This window comes from Lissotriton helveticus, chromosome 5_1, assembly GCF_964261635.1.
Source record: "Lissotriton helveticus chromosome 5_1, aLisHel1.1, whole genome shotgun sequence".
Classification (NCBI taxonomy): domain Eukaryota; kingdom Metazoa; phylum Chordata; class Amphibia; order Caudata; family Salamandridae; genus Lissotriton; species Lissotriton helveticus.
This window is the reverse complement of record NC_136065.1, coordinates 368,490,703-368,516,240: the sequence shown is the minus strand read 5'-3', so window position 1 is coordinate 368,516,240 and position 25,538 is coordinate 368,490,703. Positions and strand designations below refer to the sequence as shown.

Here is a 25,538-nt window from a genome sequence, read left to right as displayed (position 1 = left end):
AGACTGTTGTGTCTTGTTTTAAACCATTGAATATTTTAATGCATTGTAATTTTTTGTAACTATCATGGATGAATAAAAAAAAAAGGAAAAAATAAATAAAAATCTAAGAGCATCCATGGACCGAGCTTGAACCACACTCACTTTCACTGAGATTAAAAAAACCACTGGCAAATCAAATCGGTTTGGCTTTTATTTTAATGAAAGTGTTTATCAACTGGCAATTTTATTTGCATGGCTGAGCGGATTGTGGCGGGGTTAAATGTGAAAAATAAGTCAATAACAAGGTACATGGATGGATGGATGAGTTATTTGGGTATGCAGATCTAAAATGGAGTTCCGAAACGAATGGGTGAGTGCATGAATGGGTAAGAAACGGTGAGTTCTTGGCCAGCAAAAATCATGTTGGCTTTAGGAAACTAATCTCCACTCTTACCATTCTAGCATTCACCTATTTATTCATTCATTCATTTTTTTAGGCCTCCTTTGGATGTCATCTGTTCTTGCTTATTCACTCTGAACATGAGTCAACGGCAATAAAATCCCAGAATAGGTACACTCATCCTAAAAACATAAATCCGTGAATGTTCCTTGACACCACTTTTCGCATGCCATTTTCTTTTTTCCTGACCAACTCCAGACAGAAGTAAATGGAAAAAACAAAGCACATTTGGCAGAAATAGGGAATTACAACATGTTAAGAGGCAAGATAAAATCAACACTATGCTCAATATATGCCACTAATTCTAAAGCAACTGTGTGACTGAGCAAAATAGCATCTGATCATTGGTAAATGCTCGGAGGTGACCTGGAGTACAGAACATTATCAACCCCTGAACATATCCAGGTAATTTCAACAAGAAAGCTGCTATGGGGAAAAATACTAAAAAGACTTGCTTTGTGCATTGAGTGTGTCAAATGAATGTAAAGTGTCAGGTCTGTACAATAGTCTGTGTCCTCATGCACTGTAATGCAAGCACTCCACAGGAGGTAGAATGATACAGTAAACAGATAATCACACAAATACTCCTCAGGGGTGGAGACAAAGAGCACCGTAAGAATGGTGACAGAAGGTCAGGAAGATGGCTAAAGCAGTCTATAGAGGGACGTAAATAAACAAAAAGTCCTAATGATGCTGATTGCCCATTTTTAGGTTTCGACTGCAAAAAGCTGCGCAAGCAGCTTTTGCGCAGGAGAAATCTTATGAGAACTGTAGTGTGGCTTTGGGTCGGCCCTCGTCATTCATTGGCTGGCTCCATAAATGGAGCCTAGCCATTGGACGAGGGGCCTGTCCATCAATGCCGGACCAGACACGGGGGCGTTCCCGAGATTCTTTTCCTTTTGCCGACGTCACGCGACGCCGGGAACGCCCCCGTGTCTGGTCCGGCCGGGCCGTGTTTGCTGTTCCCTCCTCCCTCCCGACGTCCGTGTCCTTTCCCGCCCCCCTCGTCCTCTCCCGCCCCCTCGTCCTCTCCCGCCCGCCCCCCTCGTCCTCTCCCGCCCCCTCGTCCTCTCCCGCCCGCCCCCCTCGTCCTCTCCCGCCCCCCCGTGTCCTCACAAACAAATATTGGTATCCCGTCCCGCCCGCGGGTTTCTTCAGCCGGCCGGCCAATCCCAGCGCGGCCGGCCGGAAGTGCCCGCCCCCCCCGCCGCCCAGCGCGAGAAGAGGAGCCACGGCGAGCGCTGGAAGTCTGCGCTGCTCCCGGCCGGGTGACAGCAGACTGGGAGCCCAGAGAGGAACTCCCGCAGCACCCGGGTGAAGCGAGGCGGGACTGGCCTGCAGCGCTGCCACCCCGGCCGCCTCACTTGGAAGGAGGAAGAAGCGGGCGAGGGTGGGGGGCTAACCGGACAGGAGCGGAGGGCCGGCCAGCCGAGGAAGTCCAGGTGAGTGGTTCGTGCTCAGAGCATGAAGCACAAAATAGAAGTTTACTGTCTGCGTTTTCTATGCGTGTTAGCTTGAATTTGCACAAATGATACCACAATGAGCTTTCAACAGCTTGTAGGTGAGCCCCGAGTATTTTAAGGAGGTCTTGAAACTGCCTAAGAGAAAAACTGGACGACTGGTCTGTAGGAATTAAGCCTCTCGCCACTACCCTACCTGATCTCTGGCAGTCGAATGCTTACAATTACAAAATCCACTCTTTAAATTTCAATTCATATCAAAAGGCACAGTTCTAGATACAAATGCTCTTTATAGACTTAAATGCATTTTACCCAAAGCAGTGGCTAGCGGGCAGATGATGCAGATGTTTGGAACAAAGCCATTGAAGTTTGGCCCACAAGTGCCTCTTGACGGGCTAGAATATACAATCAGAAATGTTTGGTAAATGTATGCGAGTTCACCAAGTGGCAGCTTCACAGATGACAGATATCAGGATGTTATAGAGGAAAGCCATAATGGCACCCTTTTTAAGCATGGTGTGGGCCTGTCTGCTTGACTGTTTATTGGTATTTGAAAATTCTGGGTTATTTTATGGGCTGTGGATGCCATTTTAGGAATGAAAGGTTTCGGGCATGGCAGTGTAACAGTGCACAGTGCGAACATATTTATCCAGTATGTTGGTGAATGCTGGTTAGATTTGTGTCTTGCATGTTGGCTAAGCGCATGGACATACTGCTTCTGATTTTATCGGGTACCTTTGGCATGCATGTTGGGGAGCTGCAAGTTCTCGCTGTTAGTCAGGCTTGGTCATGGGCTCGTTTCATGTGTATCTTCACGTCACATATTCAGTTTTGGATCATGTGCTGCATGTTAAGTTTACGTCTTGAACAGGCTAGTTGTGTTTTTTTTTCTTAAGTCAAACTGTGAGCAACATGTAAACAGACTGTGTAGTCGCTTACATCGTGTTATGTTTGTGTATAAGTCGTGGGCTTGCTTGTGTCATGTGTTTACTGTATTTAAGTCATGGGCAGACTGTGGGTCCCATGTGTTGCATTGCACCATGTTGTGGTTGAATCATGGACAGTCAATGGATCACAGCATGATTTGCTTGGACTAGTTGTAGTTAATAGACAGGCTGTGGGTCACGTGCACCATTGCAGAGGGTGTGCAATTCATGAGCAAGCTACGTAGTCCCATGATGATTGTTTTGGCTACATTGTGTTTGTGGTGTATTTGTGTGTGTATTGTGTTTGTTTTCCATGCTAGGTATAAACCGTGGGCAGGATGGGGCTGTCACATGCTTCTCACCATGGTTTGCTTTGTGAGTGTGGTAAATAAGGATGCCTACTTGTGCTTGTTGGACAGAGGGAGGGGTGTGCCCTGTATGCTGTGTATCTAGTGTCTGCTGACTGTGTCTATAGTGTCTGTGAAGTAATGTGCAGTATATTCTACCAGTCAGCTGGAAGAGCGAAGAAGTAGTGCTGAACTGCTGTCAACGTGTTCCTGGTGGGGGTTTATTGCCAGTGGACTTACTTCGTACAACCCACTTCTTGTGCCACATCGATATGCGCAGGTATGGCTTGATACGTGCTGTGGTCAGTTCCTTTCAGCCGTCTGCATTGGACATCTTGCTCTATATGAAGACAGCTATGGACTGAATTTCTGCTTGTAACTACCCCTCTTTGTGTCGACTTCTAGTAATAAATCTCCATTTGTGATACATTTTACCCGGATATATTGCTTACTTCGTCATTACGCTCCATTCACTATTGAACAATGAAAGTAAAAGTACATGACCTAGGAGATTCCTGTACGTTTACCCCCTTTTTAGGTCTGGCTTGATAGCCCATCTGCTGCGAGACCTTCTGTGATCATCAGGGGTACTACATAGAGTTGCTCCGGCTACGCACACATGTTGGTTGTCAGAAGCACAGCATGTGATTGGACATCAGTTGTAGTAGTCCGCCTAAGATATTGTTTAATTGCACTTATGAGTCATGCACCGTTCATGATATGCTTTATAGGTACTTTATTTTCCCCACATCGCCAAGGACTCGACCATCCCTCAGCACTGACACCGCAAGCTTTAATAACCACAGAGCTAAGGTTGAAAACAGTAGTGTCCGTCTGTCTGTGTGCCTGTAGTGTCCGTCTGTCTGTGTGCCTGTAGTGTCCGTCTGTCTGTGTGCCTGTAGTGTCCGTCTGTCTGTGTGCCTGTAGTGTCCGTCTGTCTGTGTGCCTGTAGTGTCCGTCTGTCTGTGTGCCTGTAGTGTCCGTCTGTCTGTGTGCCTGTAGTGTCCCGCTGTCTGTGCGCCTGCAGTGTCCATCTGTCTGATTGCAATGTCCGTCTATCTGTGTGCCTGCGGTGATCGGCTGTCTGCCTGCCTGCAGTGTCCGTGGTCCGTCTGTCTGTGTGTGTGCCTGCAGTGTCCGTCTGTCTGTGTGCGTGCAATGTCAGCCTGTCTGTGTGTCTGCAGTGTCCGAGGTCCGTCTGTCTGTCTGTGTGCCTCCAGTGTCCGTCTATCTGTGTGCCTGCAGTCTCTGTCTGTCTGTGTGCCTGCAGTGTCTAAGGTCCGTCTTTCTGTGTGCGTGCTGCAATGTCAGCCTGTCTGTTCGTTCCCCCAGCAAAAAAAAGTGAGCAACCACTGTCAAGGAAACCACAGTGTCATGGAGCAGCCCCTCTCCTATCTGTTCCTTCCTTCAACAAATCTCGCACAGGGTGAAACGCCGAAGATGCACCACTCCGTGCCAGCAGGAATAAGAGGACTTTGCAAACAGCAAAAAAAAAAATGGAGCACATTAAAACTTGGCTGCGCAGCCATGTAAGAGGCAGGGCATGTCTGCGCTTGTGCAAAGTAGTATATTATAACCAGCCACGTAAGAGGGCCGATCTGCGCTTGCGCAGAGTCCCCATCTCCAGACCTCACACGCGTCACCCAGCATCACAGGCACTGGTCACGCTCGAACCCGCGCCATCTTAAACCTTTGCACCTAGGATCTCCGTGCAAATCAGAGCGCTCCACAGCCCGGGGATGAAGTGCTGTGTAAATGTCACAGTGCAGTACATGGTATAGGCCAATTCTACTACAGTACCTGCTTCAGTGCACACTTGCACTGAGAACAACTGCTGTGCTGTGACAGCTGTGTGGGCGGATGGCTGTGAGAGCTGTGTGGGCTGTGAGAGCTGTGTGGGCTGTGAGAGCTGTGTGGGCTGTGAGAGCTGTGTGGGCTGTGAGAGCTGTGTGGGCTGTGAGAGCTGTGAGAGCTGTGTGGGCTGTGAGAGCTGTGAGAGCTGTGTGGGCTGTGTGGGCTGTGTGGGCTGTGTGGGCTGTGTGGGCTGTGTGGGCTGTGTGGGCTGTGTGGGCTGTGTGGGCTGTGTGGGCTGTGTGGGCTGTGTGGGCTGTGTGGGCTGTGTGGGCTGTGTGGGCTGTGTGGGCTGTGTGGGCTGTGAGGGCTGTCAGGGCTGTGAGGGCTGTGAGGGCTGTGAGCTGTGTTGGGCTGAGAGCTGTGAGGGCTGTGAGGGCTGAGAGGGCTGTGTGGGCTGTGTGGGCTGTGTGGGCTGTGTGGGCTGTGTGGGCTGTGAGGGCTGAGAGAGCTGAGAGCTGTGTGGGCTGAGAGAGCTGAGAGCTGTGTTGGGCTGAGAGCTGTGTGGGCTGTGTTGGGCTGAGAGCTGTGTGGGCTGTGTTGGGCTGAGAGCTGTGTGGGCTGTGTTGGGCTGAGAGCTGTGTGGGCTGTGTCGGCTGTGGGCTGTGTGGGCTGAGAGAGCTGTGTGGGCTGTGAGAGCTGTTGGCAATATAAATAACAATGCCATTTATTTATAAGTAAAAAAAAAAGAAATGTCATGAGCAATGCCAATAACTCTAACTTTTCCAAAGGCGAAACCATTGCATTGTAAATGCTTGTTATTTGTGTGGTTTCAACTTGCAGTGTTGTTATACAAAGGATTTCCACAGTGTGATGATGGTGTATATTCAAAGCATGTGAATCTATTGACAAATCCAATATAGTGGAAACAAAAAGATTTTTGTTTTCATGGCAGTCCCACTTTGTGAAGTCCCCAATGTCAAAAGAGTGTGAGGAAAATTTGAAGTACAGACAAAAATGAAATTGTCATTGTCTTACCTGCATATAAGCAGCTCAGGGCCAGAACAGTAACGTCTTGCAGCCTTGACGGGGTTAGAGGTTCCAATACGGGCAGAGAAAGAGTGTCTAATGCCATGGTAACATCAATAACAAGAGAGTGAAACCTACATCAAAATAAATTGTGAATTTGCAAATGAGATACCACTCTGGGGCGACATAGAAAATTAAAGTAACCAAAAAGAAACAGTGCTGGTTGCCACAGACAATAAGCCAAGAAGGTTAGTGACGAGATAAAACAGCTATCACGATGCGCATACAAGTAAAGCAACAAGAGAAAACAATCTGTGAATGTTAAACCCCATGCAACAAACTTCAAGCAAAGTGAGACAAAACAATGGTAATAGCTAGCATCTACCATATTGTTGAACTATACATCATTCATTAGCCACAGACATGAAAAAGCTTAAATAAGCACTCAGCTTACCCATTTCGAACAGCAGTGGCATCAGCCACAGTAGCTGGCATAATGAAAAAAGAATTAGCAGACACCGCATCCTGGAATCTATTTATGTAGCGCAAGAAGTAGGGAAGGTTCAAGCAGACCCGAAGTAACTTTTCTGATCCACCTACAAATGAAATAATAAGAACAGACAATGTCATAATCGTACTGTCAACTACAGAAATAAAAGAATTATTATTTATACTGAAGACCCGGAAGAGCTCTATGGTACAGAAGAACAGCAATCCTATATAATTCAATTACAATAGAGTACACAGACCTAATATAAGTCACACTTCTAAAGAGCAGGTCACGAAAGTGAAGAGACCATGTGCCAACCTCTGTGTAGTCTTCGCAGTTTCCTTTACTAAGAGATCATTTGGAGGCAAACAGCTTACTTTGTTCATTATTGCAATACTTTTAAACTACAAAGTAGAAAAAAGGCTACACAGCTACTAAAGGGGATATCTGCCCCAATTTCTTCCTTTTCAGCAGTAAGAAACAAATGAGCGTAAGGATTTTTCTCAGATCCGTTACTATTAGGAATTTGTTCTTAGCAATCAAGGTTGTTCCAGATTATGAACGGAAAAAGAAACATCATTGATGGAATGCTGAACAATGCAAACATTCAACCCCAGTCACAAGGATCTGGGTTTAATCTGCCGTTCTTGTGCTCACCACGCCACCCCCGTTTGGACCCAGCCATATGCAAATCAGTCTTGACCCAGTTCCCAGACGTGGGTCCCTCGCTCACTTTACCACTGGATTCAAGCTAGCCTGGCTAATGATGGTTGTTGCCCTGAAACCAGCCCCAGGATGCTCGTTTCTGAGCCAGGGAAGACCTGGCTTGGCCGATCGTGCTGAACTGATCCCATGAGGAACAGGCTCAAGACTGATTTGCACATGGCTGGGTCTGAACGGGAGTGGCAAAGTGAGCTAAAGAACGATGATGGATTCAACCCAGATCTGGGGCGTGGCTTGAGCGCCGAGGGAAATGGCGGCGTGAGCCCGGAGCTCCGTGCCTATTCCCTACATTCATCCTGTAAAAGGGGCCGCAGAGCCAAGGTGTGCCCCGGCGCCGCACTGACCCTTCACGGAGACTGGCTGGGCGGCATCTGACCGACTAACGGCTACACGGTGGGCAGAACGACCGCCGATTGCGGCGACCGCCTGAGCGGAGTGACCGAGAGCGCCGCACAAGATGGCGGCCGCGGTGCAGATCTAGGACTCCGGGGGACAAGCGGGGATCCGCGCTGCCGGAGCTGGAGCGCTGAGCGCGATCGCCGGCTCGGGGCCCCGGGCGGCGATCCCCCTGCTGTGGCGGCCGATCCTTCACCCTCGGCAGCTGAGCGCGGAGACCGCGACCGCGGGAGGCGAAGATCCGCCCGAGGAAGCCGGAGCGGGTGGTGCGAGCAGACGGCCCCCACCGCGGCAAAGACGAGCAGTAGACCGGCGCCCCAGCTCTGGGCCCAGGACACATCAGCAGGTGAGGGGAGGCTACTTTGAGCAGCGCACCACGAGAAGCGGTGCACAGAGCGTATTACTGGGGGCCCCCTCCCCCCCCCCCCTCGCCGCGGATGCTGTGGAGGTGTGCAGGGGCATAACGGGGGAGCCCAAAACCTAGTGGAGGATCCTCGGCGGCGCCGGTCCCCTGTGGCGATATGCACCAAGCGCACTAGCCCAGGGGGGTGGGAGCGGGCAGCCACAGGCCACAGGCCCCGGGGGACGAGCCACGAAGCGGACGATCCTCTGGTGCACGACCTCAGCGCAGAGCCACCCCATAGCGCACAGGAGAGGGCCACGTGGCAGGGGCCCGGAGCACCGCGGACTGCAGGGGAGGTCGGTAGCGGCGAGGCCTACTGCGATGGGGAAGCCAAAAACTAAGGCGGAGGAGGCGGCAACTTCTGGGGCGGCGGAGGGGGGCCCCACCGAGCAGACAGACCTGCAGCGGTTGCAAGATCGAATACTGGAGGCCATAACGGCCACCCGAGACGCACTCCACAATGATATAGCGCAGGTGGCATCGGGGCTGGGCTTGCTCCGGGCGGACCACGACAAGCTAAAAGACAGGGTCAAGGAGGCCGAGACGGTGATCAAGGAGCTAGCGCCGGCCCATAAGGTGACCGAGAGACAGCTAATGGAGGCCCTGGATCGCATACGCACCCTGGAACGGCGGGCGGAAGACGCTGAAAATAGGAGCCGGCGCGGCAATGTGCGAGTCGTAGGTGTGCCGGAGACGGAGGGAGCAATGGACATGGTTGCCTACATGGAGGAATGGCTAAAAACAGTGGTGGCACCGGAAGGACTTTCGCCATTTTTCACTCTGGAGCGGGCCCACAGGGTCCCCTCGGGTCCTCCCAAGCCCGGGCTTCCGCCCAGACCGATAATAGCCAAGGTGCTCCACCACAGGGACAGAGATCTTCTCCTGCGGAGGGCTCGGGAGGATGGCCCCTTTCAGATTGCGAACAGCAGAGTTACACTTTTTCCGGATTTCACTTTTGTGAGACAGAAACAGCGGGCCTCCTTCCTCACAATCAAAAAAGAGCTGCGGACTGAAGGGATTGCCTACTCCTTACTTTTCCCTGCCAGGCTGCGAGTCGTGGTGGACGACAAGGCGGTCTTCTTTAGCACGTCGGCGGAGGCCTGGGACTGGTGGGAGACATACAAAGCTGGCACCGACGGAGCCAAGGCGCGAGAGGAACGGGAGAAGGAGCGAGACCGCCCACCGGCACGGCTGCGGAAATCACAGAGGCTGAGGAAGCGAGGGAGGGGGAAGCTAGGACCGACGGCCTCCCAGACTGAAACGGAACGGCGGGCCGCGATACAGGAAGTGGAGAAGCAGGCTCGGGCAGAGGGCCCCGACTCCAGAGGGGCCACGGACTCGGACACTCATGCATCGGCCTCGGGCTCAGAATCGGACCTTTCTGGGATTCTTCGGACTGGAGGGCCGCTGGTGACACCGCAGACGGCGGACGAGATCCTGAATGTCTGAAACACTGGCAGGACACGATGGGTAAAGTTTGGGTGCTGGGAAGTGGACCCATGCCCACGAGTATAGCGGGGACCGGGGCACACCAGAGGACTCAAAGCGGGGAGGACATGTGGAATTGGGGAGGGGGCAGGGAGTTGGGTGGCGCAGCACCCCTCGGGCCGAGTCCGCGCTCCGTAGGCCCTTAAGGCACCCACGGCTGCGGCTGTGTAGTCGAGACCTGGGTCACTCAGGTGTGGGAGTTTGGATGGGAACTAGTATCATGATATTGGGGCCTGTTCTGGGGGTGGGGGGGGGTTCCACAGTTGGGGATTGTTTGTTCTTCTTGCAGGTGTTGACCCTGGGTACACCGTGGGTAGGACTGTTGGGATGTTTTGTTTTGTTCAGGGGGGGCACCACCACCACCGACGGGCGAGAACTGGAGGGAGGATTTCGACCAGATCACTGGGACAATGGCTAATGTACAAAAGTTGAACTGTATTACCTGGAATGTGCGGGGCCTACATACTATGCAGCGCAGACACAAGGTACATGCCTATTTAGTACGAAGGGGAGTGCACATCGCGATGCTTCAGGAGACACATCTTACACGGCAGGAGGGGGCGGCGCTACAGAGGAGATGGCGGGGGCAGGTTTACCACACCAGCTATTCAGCCTATGCTAGGGGGGTACTAATATGGATTAGAGCAGGCACACCTTTCCAACTAACGCGCCAGTGGATAGACCAGGAAGGGAGGTATGTGGTGGTGGAAGGGAAGCTGGAAGGTAGGGAGGTTACCCTGGCTAGTATATATGCCCCAAATGTGGACCAGCTGGCCTTCCTCACATCGCTTTCGGGGCGACTGGCTCACTCCCTGGTGGGCCCGATCCTTCTGGGGGGCGACTTTAACTCCATTGCGGACCCCTCTTTGGATAGGTCCCACCCCCCCTTGCACGATTCCCCGGTCCACAGGCTATCTAAGGGCAGAAGGGAGTGGCAGGAAAGTTGGGAACTTGTGGATGTCTGGCGCGGACAGCACCCGACTGACCGGGACTATTCCTTTTTCTCCGGGCTCCACGACTTACATGTCCGGCTGGACACGATACTCTGCTCCAGAGGGGTGTTGCCGCACGTTACGGGGTCTGAGTACCTGACGAGAACGATTTCAGACCATAATCCGCTATTGATCCGGCTAGCGTGGGTGGCAGAACCACCCAGGGTCCCTACCTGGAAACTGCGGCCTGAGACCCTAGAGGACCCCCTCTTCGGAGCGGCCCTAGCGGAGGGGGTGGCTCAATACTTCGCGGAGAATGAAGGAACGGCATCCACTAGGGCGACGGAGTGGGACGCCTTTAAAGTAGTAGTCAGGGGCATCTGCATTAGGGATTATGTGGGCGTGAGGAAGGTGTTGTTGGGCGATTTGGCCAAGGCGGATACCAGGCTGAGGGAGGTGGAGAAGGAGCGGCCAGGGCGCCCTGAGCTCCAGGAGACGCTCTGCACGGCCAGGGAGGCAGTAGCCGTTGAAGTGGAGCGGCTCCGAGCCTTCGACCATAAGCGTTATGTACTGCGCTCCCACGTGGAGGGCGATAAGGCGGGCACCCTCCTAGCGTGGCTCTCGAACCCCACTCGAAGATGCTCCCCCATACTCCAACTGAGGAATGCGGCGGGCGCGGTGCAACATACTCAGCTGGGCATAGTCGATGGCTTCCAGACGTATTACGAGGGCCTCTACAAGAGCTCCCCAGGCGACAGGATGGAGCTGGCGGGACCCTTCTTGTCTGGATTGCCCCTCCCACGGCTGGAGGCGGAACAGGCAAAGGATCTGGGCTCGGACGTCGCGCTGGCAGAGATCAAGGCGGCGGTGCGGCGCATGGCACGGAATAAATCGCCGGGTATCGACGGGCTCCCCATAGAGTTCTATAGTAAGTACCTAGACGTTCTGGCACCACGACTACTGACCGTGTATAAAGAGGCCAAGGACGCGGGCCGGCTGCCTCAGTCAATGCGGGAGGCGTTAGTGGTCCCACTGCTGAAGCCTGGCAGAGAGGGTGGCGACCCCGCGTCCTATCGCCCACTCTCCATGCTCACCGCAGATTATAAGATCCTGAGCTCCATACTAGCGGCGAGGCTCCTACCTCACATGACGAGCCTGGTACATGAAGACCAGAACGGTTTTATACCGACGCGTAACACCACCATAAACATCAGGAGGCTTGTCCGCCTCATGGACGGGCTGGTCGGCGGGGCTGGGACGGAGCTGGTCCTCTCGGTCGACATTGAGAAAGCCTTCGACAGCCTGGAGTGGGACTACCTCTATGCTGTGATGGAGCGGTTTGGGCTGGGTCCGGGCTATATTCATTGGACGAAAGTCCTGTATGCGGAGGCATTAGCGAGGGTGAGAGTAGGGGCGACGGTGTCCCTCCGCTACCCGGTAGAACGCGGTACTCGGCAGGGCTGTTCCCTATCGCCGCTTTTGTTTGCGTTGGCCATAGAGCCATTGGCGGCTGAGGCCCGGACGGGGCGGCATTTCCGGGGAGTGCGAGCTAGAGACGGACAGCATTTTATTTCGCTGTATGCCGACGATTTACTGCTATTCCTCCGCGACGGCGATGAGGATCTGCAGGGAGCGGAAGCGCTGCTAGAAAGCTTTGGAGAACTGTCGGGCCTGAGGGTCAACTGGCCCAAGACGTGTCTTTTCCCGCTGCAGGAGGGCGCGGCCCAGCCACGACACCGGTCGGAGGCGGCCTGGGAACCCGCCTGCATCAAGTACCTGGGGGTCCACATTTACCACACGGCGGAGGCCCTGTTTGAGGGCAACCTGGGAAGATGCGTGCGAGGACTGCGGGGCTGTATGGCCTTTTGGGCCACGCTGCCACTATCGGTGGCGGGCCGAATCTCTTTGCTAAAGATGGTTGCCCTGCCGAGACTGTTATATTACTTCCGGACGCTCCCGATTTGGCTACCCAGCTCCTTCTTTCGGCTGCTTAAATCTCTGGTAACAACGTTTATTTGGGGAGCGGGGCGCTGCAGAGTGGCGCTCGCCACGCTTTCTCGCCCAAAAGATGAGGGGGGACTGGCGGTGCCAGACTTTGAACTTTATTATCTTGCAGCCCAACTACAGATCTTCACGCAAGAGGTGGCGAGAGTATATCGGGGCCCGGAGGACGACAGCTTGCGGGGAACACCCAGACACGTCCTAGCGTATATTACCCTCCAGCAGCGGCTGGACAGTCGGGATTTATCGCTGGAACAGCGCACGTACCGACAATGCTGGAACAGAGTGCAGAGGAGGGCCAGGGTTCGGCGCCCATACGCACCGGAGATCCCTCTGGGCATGCTCACGGCTTTGCCACATGGGGGCGACTGGTCGCAGCTTCAGGGGTGGGAAGAGGCGGGAGTACAGGTGGTCGGGGACCTCTACGAAAATGGCGCGCTGCTCCCGTTCCAGGAGTTCATGGACCGCTTTGGTGTCCCGAGAGGGGGATTCTTGCTTCATGCGGCGGTGACCAGAGCAATACAGGCCCACTGGGGGGCAGGCCTTGAGGAACCTGGGACGGCGGCAGCATGCCAGTACACTATGATGGCGGCGGGCACGATCAAGGCGGTAACGTGCCTATACAACCGAATGGTTAGAGAGGCTGCTCCCCTCCTTCCAGCCCTAAAAGCCAAGTGGGAGGCGGACCTGGGTAGGGACATACCCGACACAACGTGGGCACAGCTAATCCGTAGGGCTCGCAACAGCACGAGAAACGCTCGCTTCCAATTAATCCACTATTACACATTACACAGGGCGTACATGACCCCGGGGAGGATCAGGCGGTATTTCGGGGCGGTGACAGCAACTTGTCCCCGGTGCCCGGAGGAAGGGGCGGAATTAGTGCATATGCTATGGGCGTGCCCGGCCCTTCGGGATTACTGGCAGGAAATAGGGGAAGTATTGAATGAGGTGACAGATAGGACCATAGACTATGGACCGGCGGAATGTCTCTTGCATTGGTTCCCCCATACCCCCAAGACCAAACTCACGAGCAAATTCATCGATATGGGGTTGATGGTGGCTAAGAGGGAGATCACTAGGAACTGGAAGGCGAGGGTGGGGCCAACTCCACGGAGGTGGCGGCAGGAATTTCTAAAATGGGCTGCGGCTGACAGCACACATAGGTACCAGCTGGCGCGCAGGACCCCTACCCAAACTGCAGCAGACACTGCGACCTCATGGGAAGTGATGGTTCAAGCACTCAGGGATAATGAGGCTAACGAAGAGGAGGAGGCCCCCGACGTAGGCAGGGTGGCAGAGGCCAGTTGAGCGCCCAGTGGCAGCGGTAATGCAGGGGGGCTCTTACCAGTACCCCAGACATGTCCGTTAGAGAAGCCTTAGTTGGGAGGTGGTGGGGGGGAAGGGGCATGGGGGGGGGGGGGGGAGTTGTAGGAATGGCGCAGGGGGTGGGAGTTGGGGGTATTAGCGCACAGTTGGGTAGGACTATAAACGTAAGCATGCACGTGATCCGTTTGACAGCCACTCCTCTATCTAGAACGTCAGGCATGAAAGAGCAGAGACATCATCGCCGCCCAACCCCCGGGTTGTGGGCATAACGGCTGTGTACTGGTTGACGTGCCACACTATATACCTGCTCGCTTTTCTGACGCTGTTTCTATATGTAAAGGCCTGTACAGGTATGCTTACAATAAAAATTATTTAAAAAAAAAAAAATGGATTCAACCCAGATCTGTGACTGGGGGAGAGCGTCTGAAAAGTTTCAGTGTTCCGTCCATCATCTCGTGTTCCCAGATTATGAACTACAACAATTTACTGCATACAAAAAACATTAAGGAAAAAGAAAAAAAGTAAAAGAATGGTGACTGTGGAAAGCAACTATTGCAAGAAAGATCAATGTGTCTCACCAGAAGAAAGCTTTCAGCTAGAAAAAGAAAAAAACGGCCACTCTCCCATAATTACCCTATATTAGGGTTTCTTAATCTTTTGATTTCTGTGGACTTCCAATGAATCATCCCTAAAATCTAGGGACCCCCACCGAGTTATTAATGAAAGATGGTGAGCCCCGAACTAAGCATTTTCTATGATTTCAACTTCAAAACACAAAAATATAAAAACAAGTATACACAAAACAAGGGCTAAAATATCAAAACTTTTTGTTAATGCACAATCAAATATGGAAAATATTTTCACATTCTCAATTTAGCTTCTTTATGTGTATATAGTTTATTAATTTTAATGTATTAATTTTATTATAATTCATTTTGGTAATAGTCGCAGGTACCCTCAGTAGGCGTTGCTGATGGTCAGAGATCACCGGACAACAGGTTAAGAACCACTGCTCTAGATGATGAATTTGATAGGAGTCAGAGATACCCTTACTTTTGCTTTTAAATCAAATGTATTAAATTCTCAAAAGGATCAAATAAAATCAAAATAAGTATTCCTCAGGTTTTTAAAGTTCAAACTATCAAAAACCTAATCAATGCAACCAGCCGAGGATCTACTGGAGCAAAAAAGCACAATCATTTGTAATCCTCCTCTAGTAAGAAGCAAAGCCCACCCAGGAACTCAAAGTGATGCATTTGGGAGATATGGGCAGGAAAGGAAAAAAGAGCGGGTGCAGTGTCGGGGATGGGTCGGAAAATAAATCTGGGAGGCCGTATGTGTTTCTTAATCTTGGCTTTTTTATTTTGAGAAGTCAATGTAACAAGAGGAATTTGAGTAAAACCCAAAGAAAAATATGTCTTGGTTCTGAGTTTGTCAGGACTTCTTCATGCCTTAGTGAAACTTTTCTTCTTGCCCTTTTCTTAGGTCCCAAGTACGGTCTCCAGTGATGCGTCTTCTCCAAGTACCAGGAAAGAACAAGAAAGTCGAGGTAAGTAAAATGGTCTGTCTATTAAGTTCAATATTGACAGACACTATCACCACACCCAGGTGTACATAAAAAAACTTTTCTTGACCATCTAACCCTCTAATAAAGAGGATGGTAGAGATGGGAAGATATTGTACAAAAAGAAGAGAAAGAAAAAATAAAACACATGCGTACAACTAAGCTGTGTCGCTTTATTCTCTTGTTTTTCCAACTAATCGCATGGGCTTTGTGAGAAAGTGCCATCTTTCTTGCATGGTATGCCCCCACTTCTTGCTGAATTGCTGATGTGCTTTGACTGAGTGTGCCCTGGGCTCCTGGCAATCAAGTGCCCAGGACCTGTGTTCCTTCCCTAAAACTGTATTGAAGCCAAAACCCAAATGGCATCTCTGGCCACATGTCAGCCCCTGGTAAATGGTACCATGTGTACCCAGGGCATTGTGGCCAGAGAAGAACCCTAAGAGCCGCAGCACTTATTGTGCCACCCTTAGGGGCCCTGCACCCTGACACACCCACAGTGCTTTTGCAGGCTGAGTGTCCAGGTGCAGACCTAAACAGAGTCGACATGGCACACATCCCTGTGTGCCAAGCCCACAAACCCACTGCCCTGGCATACATCAGTCACCGCTCTTTTTTTTTTTGTCAACTCTTTTTATTGGCATTTTGTAGTAAACAATTCCAAAGATCGGAGTGGACGTTTTTTAGACAGCATGCACAATTATAGTTACAAGCACCCTAATACTTTGTCAGTACCCTGGTGACATCATCGCTACAAAGACGTTAATTCGGTATGACCTATGTAGGGAGTGTCTGAACATCAGCCGTTCATGCATGTCCGCAGTATGTGGGAGTCTTTGCGCCATCTCTCCATCTGGGTTGCCAATTCATGTAAACCTTACTCGGTTGTAACCACACATTTGTAACGGAGAAACATTAACAACAAGATGCAGTCATAACACCTATACACCCCACAGATCGATCCCCCGTACTCCCACCCAAGACCCCCCTCCCCTCCCCTCTATTTTAATCAGTGAATGTGTGTTGCACCTCTCAGCTCGTCTGGTCAGCCTTTCGCGCCCCACCCTCCTCTGTCCTCCTCTGCTGACGTCCGCGTGTTCCCTCCGTTCGCTACACCCTCCCATTATCCCGGCCCTGGGCTCCCGCCTGCGCGGTGGTATCAATGCTGCTGCTGCCTCTATTACTGTCGTTGGTGGTCGCTGCGCCTCCCTCTCCATGATGCTCTATTCCGCCCTCTATGCCCTCAGCCTCTTCCGCAGCCACCTCCGTCTCTGCCGCTTGGAGTGCGTGGAGCATGCTTTCCCATCTGTCCACCATGGGCTCCTTGCGTAATCCCAACGTTTCCTCCCTCCTGATGGCGGTCCATTCCGCTCGGCCCCACGAAAGGAGAGACCGGGTCCATGCCCGTACACTGGGCGGTTCCCTCACCTTCCATCTTTTCGTCAGAAGTCGCACCGCCGCGATCATTCCCAGGTCTAGGAATCTGGACGACGCTTTGGCAATAGGGGACCTTTTGAAATGGTGCAAGAGGAACACTGGCCAGTCGCATGGGACGTCGCGACCAGTGCATTGCACAAGCCGGGCGTGTATTACTTCCCAGTAATCACCAAGCCTCGGGCAACGCCACAGGAGGTGAAGGAGATCTGCAGCAATCTCGCCGCATCTGGGGCAAGCTGCATCCACCCTGTGAAAGTATTTATTAATTAAATTCGGGGTGAGGTAGGCCCTGTGTACTATATAAACTTGGATCTGGCGAAAGCGCATGTTTCTGGGTATGCGCACCGGGCTTCTGAGCATTCGCTCCCATTCTTTGTCCGCCAGGGGCCTCCCCATGTCTCGTTCCCATTTCCTACGGAGGGGGGCTAGGTCCAGTTCTGTGTGTACACGCAGGGACGCGGCAAACCATTTAATGAGGTGCTTGCCCCTGCCCATGACGTGGAGATACTGGATCACCAGATGCTGCGTTGGCTTCTCCGTCATGTCACCCCACCTCATCGCCATCCGGGCTATGAGCGATCTGTGCAGCAGGAAACCCCCAGGGGGAAGCCCGGCTTCTGCAACTAGCGACTCAAAGGGGATCAGGGTACCGTCTTGGTAGAGGTCTCCCAGCGTCTGCACCTCCGCCTCCTGCCAGTGCACAAGCATGCGGTGCGTAAGGACTCTCTCGCCTCCCGGTGAGCCCTCCAACGGCACTGCGGGCGCGTATGGGAGCACTTTCCTCGTGAGGTATAGTGCCCTACGGAAGCACCGACATGCCACCCCAATAGGAGCGGGGCGGGTTTGGCCCTGTCTGCCAGCGGGTGGAACAGCGCGGTGATCCGCTCCAAGGTGTAGGGCGGCTCATCCGTAGCAGTGTCCTCTCTCCCTCTGTCTGCTAGCCAGCGCGCAATCCACTGGAGCAGCGCTGCCAAGTAGTATTGATTTATTTATTTATTTTATTTATGCATTTTTATATAGCGCGGACTTTACCCGAAGGCGTCAGAGCGCTTCACAATAGGAACAGAAATGAAACATAATGAGAAACATTACAAAAGAACAGATTACAAAAGCATACGTTACGTTACATAAGGTAATAGTGACAATTGTGAGCAAACAAAATACATGAGATAGTAAAAATTGTGAGCAACCAAAAATACATGAGGTCGTAAAGGTAATAGTGACAATTGTGAGCAAACAAAATACATGAGGTAGTAAAAATTGTGAGCAACCAAAAATACATGAGGTAGTAAAAAGTGCACAAGAGGAAAAAGTGACAAGTGTGCAGTTACAAGAGAAAACAAAGTATAATTTGAGGTATAATACTGCAATAAGTGCTAGACACTCAGGCACAAGAACAAGCGTTACGTAGGCAAAGGTGGCACTTGTGCAAGTATCAAAGGTAAAAACATGTGAGAGGTAGCAAACCGTGTGTTACAAGGGCAAAGTGGTGTGTGCATGTTACAAAAGGGCACCAAACACAAGTACATGGAAAATACTGCAAAAAAGCAGACACTCCAACCACGGGAATACACTGGGAAGGCACTTCCATGGTCATGGAAAGTAGAAATTATCAGTAGTGGGAAGTCTTCCTCCAAATAACAAGAGGACGTGAGTAGTAGCAAGTAGTAGTGCTCGAAGCAGGGGGCAGCCAGGCCACTTCTGTCCACGGGGAGAAATAGCTTCCCTAGGGCCAGCCGGTGCCAGGATGCGCCCCATATAAAGTCGCGCAGGATCCCATTAAGCTTGGAGAAGAAAGCCGCGGGCACAAACAGCGGCACAAACAGCGGGAGATTTGTGAAGTAGTAAAGGAGGCGAGGGAGCATCACCATCTTGGCCAGGGCGACCCTGCCTGTGGTCGTCAGAGGGAGCGTGGACCAAAAGCCCACCTGCGCCCTTAGCGCGGCGACCGCTCTGGCCAATATTTTATAGTCCAATTCAAGCGCATGCCTACCCGTACCCTCCCCCTCCCGTTCATACTGCTGTAGTGCGGATTCTATGCGGGCCAGGGACGCTGATAGTTGTGCTCGGATGTTCCACGTGGTCCCTATGCAGTGTCCCCGTATGGTTGCCTTATGTGCATCCCACTCCACCAAAGGGTCGCTCGCCGTGCCCTCATTGTCCTCAAAGTAGGAGAGAATGGCGCCCCCCAGGGATGACCTGAACTCCGCATCCTCTAGCTCAGCCGCCTGCAGTCGCCACGTGGGCACCGGTTGTCTGTCAGCCGCCCAGGTAACCTGGAATAGCAGGGGGTTGTGGTCAGAGTGTGTCCTGCCTAAATACTCCGACTTGGTTATAAGCGGGAGCAGGGACTGAGAGCCCACTATCCTATCTAGTCTAACATGCAGGCCATGTACCGGCGAGTAGTAGGAGTAGAGCTTGTCCGTGGGGTGCTGTGCTCGCCAAAGGTCCTGGATGGCCCAGTGCGTCAAACCAGTCACCAAACGCCCGCGCCAATGAGGTCGCAGCCGCAGCGAGCAGGGGTGGATATGAGCGATCTATCTGTGTGTTCAGTACCATGTTGTAGTCGCCACCTAGTAACCAGGGAAGGCCCGCGTACTGCTGAAGGACTTGGTTTAGAGACGCCAGGAAGGCAGGTTGCTCCGTATTAAGGGCATAAATGGAGCCCAGCAGTATGTCTTGCCCGTTAAGCCTTCCCCTCACTAATGTATATCGCCCTTCCGCATCTACCTGCCTGTCTGTATGGTGGAAGGGGACCCCTGCCTTCACCCAGACCAGAGTACCCCGCGCGTGCGCTGAGTAGGTAGTGCCATAGGTTTGACCCCTCCATCATCTGCGGAGCCTGTCCAGCTCTCCTCGAGACATGTGTGTTTCTTGTAGGAGCACGATCCCCGTGTGATGACGCTGCATATACGCAAAAACAGAGTATCGGCGCGATGGGGTGTGCATGCCCCGGATGTTCCAGGTCATGATATTAGTGCATGCCTTGTGAGATGTTGTGCTGTGTTCGCCCGGGGGGGGCGGGGGCGTGCCGTGGGAGGTCCGGGGGTGGGTTTTCCGTCAGGAGGCTCCAGTGACTGCATCTGAAACTTAAGAACTGTGGTGGAGTTCATAACGCTATGGGCGTATGCCCAACGGGGGATGTGTCCAAACTGTTCAACCAAACTATGGCTTAGCTTATTGCGAGCGCAATGTGTAGCAGCTGCCTAGTGTACTATGAACGCAATGTGTGTGCGTGTGGGGATCGCGCAGTCGGTGGTGCCGTCATGGGACTCCCTCAGCGGAGCCCCAGCGCAGTTAGGGTGCGTGTGGGCCGCCACCACCAGTGGAGCGTACCAGCCTACGCGAGCTGCCCATCAGCGCCTTCTTGTGTAGTAGCGCGTGTATTTGTGACCCAGATGAGTAGCGTGCCTGCGCATCCGCAGCACAGTGGCCTAACCTCTTGCTATGTCTATGTGTACTTGGGCCAGCGGGCCAGCAAAAGTACCAATCCGTGCGTTACCATAGTCTTTCAAAGGATACAGCTGACCTGTGGTCAAGGGCATCGGCCATGCAATAGTCCATCATGAGTCTTTCGCATATCACACAATGTAGTCCGCTGTCTGGGGTGTCACCTCCGGTCGCATAATGTCATCCGACAGTGCAGTGGACGGCGAAGAGGACCCGCTGATACCACCTCCGTCGTTTCGGCTATGGTCTGGCCCTCCGTGGCCCGATCCCGCGCCCAGCGTGGCCACCACCTCCAGTGCCTCTTGTCGCTCTTGTCGTATCCTCTCCGGGCTGGGCGCCACTTGTCCCAGGCCTGTCCCTCGCTTGGCCCCTCTCCGTCTCCTCTTCCTCTTGGAGCGGTGTTCCTGCCATCCGCCGCCCTCTTGGTTTGTCGGCCTTGTCCCCGACCACTGCCCGGTTTCCTCCAACCAATCCCAGATGTCCGCTGGAGTGTCGAAGAAGCGTGTACCCTCCTTCGCCACTACACGCAGCCGCGAGGGGAAGAGCAGTGAGTAGGGCAGGTCCAGGTCTCCGAGTTGTTTCTTCACTGCCAAGTACGAGCTCCGTCTCTTGAGTCGCCGCAGTGTAGTCCGGGAAAAGCATTACTCGGCTGTTGCCCACTTGCAGGTCGTTCAGCTTCCGGGTTTCCCAGAGCACAGTGTCTCGGTCTCTATAGTTGAGGAGTTTGAAGAGGAACGGGCGGGGCTTGTCTCACACCCTCCGGGCCTGCGCAGGCACTCTGTGTGCCCGTTGCACCACAAATTGCGGGGAAAGTACTCCAGGCGGTAGGATCTCCCTGAGCCACGTCTCAGTGTAACGTTCTGGCGCCGTCCCCTCTTCTCCTTCCGGCAGGCCCACGACCCGGACGTTGTTGCGCCGAGAGCGCCCTTCTGCATCCTCGGCACGATCCTCCAGCCCGTGGACTCTGTCTATCAGGTCTTGTAGGGCCGCTGCGTGACTGCGTACCACAGGCTGGATTTCCTGAACCATTTGGCGCTGCTCTGTGACGGTCTCCGCCAGTTTTCTGTGGTCGGCGTGCAGCAGTGTGAAATCAGACGTCACTTTGTCAATCCGCCCCTCCAGCGACGTCTTGGTTTGCTCCAGAGTCGCCCCTATGCATTCCACTGCCGCTAGAACTGTGTCCATTTTCGCCGCTAACGCAGCTGTGGGGACTACGGCTGCCCGTCGCTGGTCCTGCGACGCATCCTGTCCACTCGCCTCCTGCTGCCGCAGCAGCGCTTTGTCCTTCAGTCTACCCATAGCAATTTGCTGTGCCGTGGGCATCCGCACTCCCGGCTGCACAGTGGTCGGGCGTGATCTCTGGGTAGCGGGATCTCGTCAGTCTGTCTCCCACTGGGCGTGCAGTAGTGGTCCACTGCTTTAGGTTTCCTTAACTTGCAGCCTCTTTCTCTCGCCAATGAGCGCCACTCTCCAGACGTCAGCGGCCGATTCCCAAGGGGTCTCCGACAATACCAGCAGGGGCGTTGTTCAAGCTCTTCCAGTGAGCAGTGTAAGGAGGGAGTGCCTGCAGACCATTGTGTGGTCCGTACCAGCTCAGGCGATGGCCAGAGCGCGGGCCGCCTCCCAGGGGGGCAGGTCCATGCGCCAGCAGCCGTGCGCCGGGAGTTCCGACTCGCGGGCGGCCTCAGTACTACTGTCAGGAGCTATGCACAAGCCCGCTCTCTACAGATGGCTCTCGTCGAGATAGCTCCAGTTGAGTCTAGGGCCAGCCAAGCTCCTTCGCCACCACAGTCCACCCCCGGTTTCTACTTCAAGCCTTGCGCCAGGTGCTGCTTTGCGTGGGAGGGTGGGGGGCGCCTCTCTTCGGGCCGTCCTCACAAATGGATCCCGAGCAGGCGCCAGGCGATCGTTCCTCAGTCGTGAACGCCCTGTCTATGCACTTCCTCAGGGCCCTAGCAGTCCGCTACTTCCCCCAGATGTCGCAGCGAGGGCCGCGGGAGATCTCCTCCACCGTTCCCAGCCTTTGTGCCCACAACGGCCCGCACACCGGGTCAGGACGCCACCTCCGCGTCTCTTCTGCTCACCTCTAGAGCCTCACTGCGCTAGTCCCAGCGGCTTCGCGCCCTCCTGCCCCCGGCTCTCCCCGCTCACCGCGGGGCCTTCCTGCACCCTCCGGTCGTTGGGCACTACTGGGCACCACCTCCTCTCGCAAACAGCGGCGGATCGGGTGTCCAATACCCCGGTCGTCTCCAGGGCCCGTCAGCAGCCAGGAGCACATTCTCGCTCCGCAGCGGGGGTAGGCGCTGGCAGACACAAAATGGCGGCTCAGGGACCAGTCCCCTCTTGGGCACCCCTGGGCATCTTCCACAAGCCAATCAGTCCCCCAGCGGTCGGTCCAGTGCTGCCGCTGCAGTTCCCGAGTGTTCTCCCTGGTTCACCGCCACAGACGGAGGCTCCTCCACCTCAGCAGCAGCGGGCCTCTTCCGCTACACTCCGCCAGCAGCGCTCCCCAGCAGCGGGGCTCTCGGCGTCCAGTCCCCGGGCACCGCACGGCAGGGTCGGGCGGCTGTTTGTCCCCTCTCCTCCGGTTTTTCCCAGCTGACCTCGTGCCGATGGGCGTTGCAGGGCGTCTCCTTCTCCTGCAACCGGCAGCGGGTCAGCTGCCTGACTTTCTACGGCTAGGCTCGCCAACCAGCAGGAGCGCACAGAGGCAGTCGCGGTTGGCCTCAAGATGGTGGCTCGCCGTCCAGTCCGCTCGCGGGGACCGCGAGACACCCTCCGTGGGCTGGTCAGCGCCCCCGCAGGTGATCCGGGGCTGCCGCGGCGCTCCCCAGTCGTTCTCCACAGTTCTCCGCCGCGGGCAGGGTTCCACCGCAATAGTAGCTGCAGGTCCCCTACGCTACGGAGCTCAGTCGGGCTTCGCGCCCTTTACAGCGGCCCGTCAGCAGCTCCCTCACGACAGCGGGCTCTCGGCGCCCCCGTCCTTCCACTCGCGGCAAGCCGTACCGGAGGTGTTCTCAGACAGTCGCCCAGCTACTCCGCTCCACTGCGGCGGGTGCCCACCACGCTATAAGGTGAATTTTAGGATACATTCGGGGCCTCGCTAGCGGAGCTCTAGCAAGTAGCGCCCGCCATGTTGCCCGGCTGGCCACGCCCCTCCAGTCACCGCTCTTGCTGGGTGCCCTATGCCAGAGGTGTGGACACAGGTGCATGAGCCCTGTGCCCCTACAGTACCCAGGGCCATTCCTGGGCACTGTAAGTGCAGTGATGCCATTAAGAGTATATGGTGCTGGGAGGTTGTCATTACGAACTCCACAGCACCATAATGGCTACACTGAAGACTGACAAGTTTGATACCAAACTTCTCAGCACATTAAACCCACAATGATGCCAGTGTGGGATTTAATGTAAAATGTGCTCAGAGATGCCCCCTGAAACCTAACCTACTATCTACGTCTTGTCTGAGAGGCTGCCTAGGCTGCAACACAGCAGACATGTTGCTGGACCCCTGGGTGGAGAGCCCCCCCGCTCACCTGAGCCTGCAACAATGCACATCCTGGGCATGCCGCCTTTGTGAGCTTCTCCAGGCCACTTGCTGTACTCAGCAACGGGCCCCCACCAGTTCTGACCCCCACTCTGGCAGGAGAACTGGCGGGAAACCCTACGTCAGGAAAGGGGGTGTGCCAGCCTGTGTCAACTCCACCCCTCAGGTGGGAGAATCTAGCTGAAGCACGACTCCGGGCGACGGCCATCTTGGGGATGGGGAGCTCTACCCACTCACAACTAGGCTCCTGCCCCCCTACCACAGGAGAGGAGCAGGTTAGGGGTGTACCCACCCCAAGACAGGGACCTATTGGTCCCTGCCTTTACCCTACCTGTAAAACCCCTAAATTTAGTATTTAGGGGCACCCTGAACCTACCTTCCTCAGGCCCCGATTTCGAAACAAGAAAGAAGACCAGAAAGAAAAAGACCTGCCGTGCAGCTGCTAACAGGATGACTCCAACTGACTTGGCCCCAGCCTTACCGGCCTGTTGATCCTTGAACCTGCTCCTGCTAAATCCCGGCGTCTCCTGCGAACAGCAACCTCGAGAACCCCAGGGGACCTGCCTGCCTTGACCCTCTTGGAGACTGAGACTCCCATGAGCAGCGGTTCTGTTCAAACAGCAATACCCCTGGTGCCAGTGCTTAATTTGTGCCGGTGCTTTCCAGTGCTAAGCACCGGCACTTATTTCTCAGGGCTGGGTATACATGGGGCGACTACTCACTGCACTTAGGAGATTGGCCGAAAAACCCACGAGCTGGTTCAGGCTGTATGTAACCTGAAAATCTTGCTTTTTAAGCACTGTGAAAGCAAGTGTACAATGCAGCTGCCCATGTGCGATACTGAAGCGTGATAATTATCCCGAACTTTCCAGGGCCGACTCCTCGTGAAAGTACCTCCTGCTGGCAACATGGATGAGCCACTCGCACAGCGGCGGTATTTATTAATTGATTATGCTATGGATTGTCATTGATGCGACCCACTCGGCACAGGTTGAGGGTCACGAAGTATGAAGCACGGACCGCCGTGGCTGCTCTGAGTCCAGCACGCTGTCACCAGTCAGTGTGTGAGCCAGAATGTGGCGTGGCATTGGTTGCAACGAAAGTCCCAGAGTGCGAGCGGGAACGGTGTCCGCCTGTTGCCCCTTAGAAGTAAGTTGCTATGCTTAATTCTCCAAACTGTACTACTTAAGTTCACTATGCTTTTAAAAGCCCGGTCATGATCTGGAGCTGCCTGGGGCCGTGTTACTGAAAACTGTCCAGTCACGCAGTCTGCCCTCAGTAGTTTTGTGCACACTAACTCGTTTTAGGCCGTGACCATGAGTCATGACTTAGAGCCACTGATTGTAGTGCCACTGAACTTGCAGGTAGCAAGCAGCATGGTGGACTCCGGGAGCTAGGCGGCCATTCAACTGTTAATGATTTTTTGCAGCGTGAGCTAAAAGTCTTTTGGGAACAATACAGCTTTTGATATTTATGGGTTTTCCTTTGCTTGATTTTACTTGAGATTAAGTGAAACTCATAGGCGTTGAAAAGCAACTCATAATTGCTCTAAAATTATGAAAATGTCACACATAGCAATCTGAAACCTTGGCAGCTATGACTTACTCGCACCGGAGGCACAAGGCAGTCACGTTGCCTCATCAGGATGGTGGGCGCGGAATTTCGTTTCACTTTCCTGAGGTTTTTTAAGTCCTCTGGCCTGGGGCACAGCACAAGAGACAAGAGAGGCTGGGATTTGGACGGTGATGGATCAAGCCCTGATTTTTTGACTGGGTATGAGTGTTCTGTTTAA

General features: G+C 53.8%; 1 protein-coding gene across 11 annotated transcripts in view; it reads right to left on the bottom strand.

Moving 5' to 3' along the window:
* Positions 1 to 25,538, bottom strand: part of UBR4 (ubiquitin protein ligase E3 component n-recognin 4) — a 2,329,353-nt gene that overhangs the window by 2,208,812 nt on the left and 95,003 nt on the right. For all 11 annotated transcript variants that reach the window (XM_078642504.1, XM_078642505.1, XM_078642507.1 and 8 more), the window contains exons 7-8: positions 6,447 to 6,588; positions 6,002 to 6,126 (exon numbers count right to left, since the gene is read on the bottom strand). In XM_078642504.1, coding sequence (XP_078498630.1) covers positions 6,002 to 6,126; positions 6,447 to 6,588 — 267 coding nt within the window. The remainder of the gene's footprint in view (positions 1 to 6,001; positions 6,127 to 6,446; positions 6,589 to 25,538) is intronic.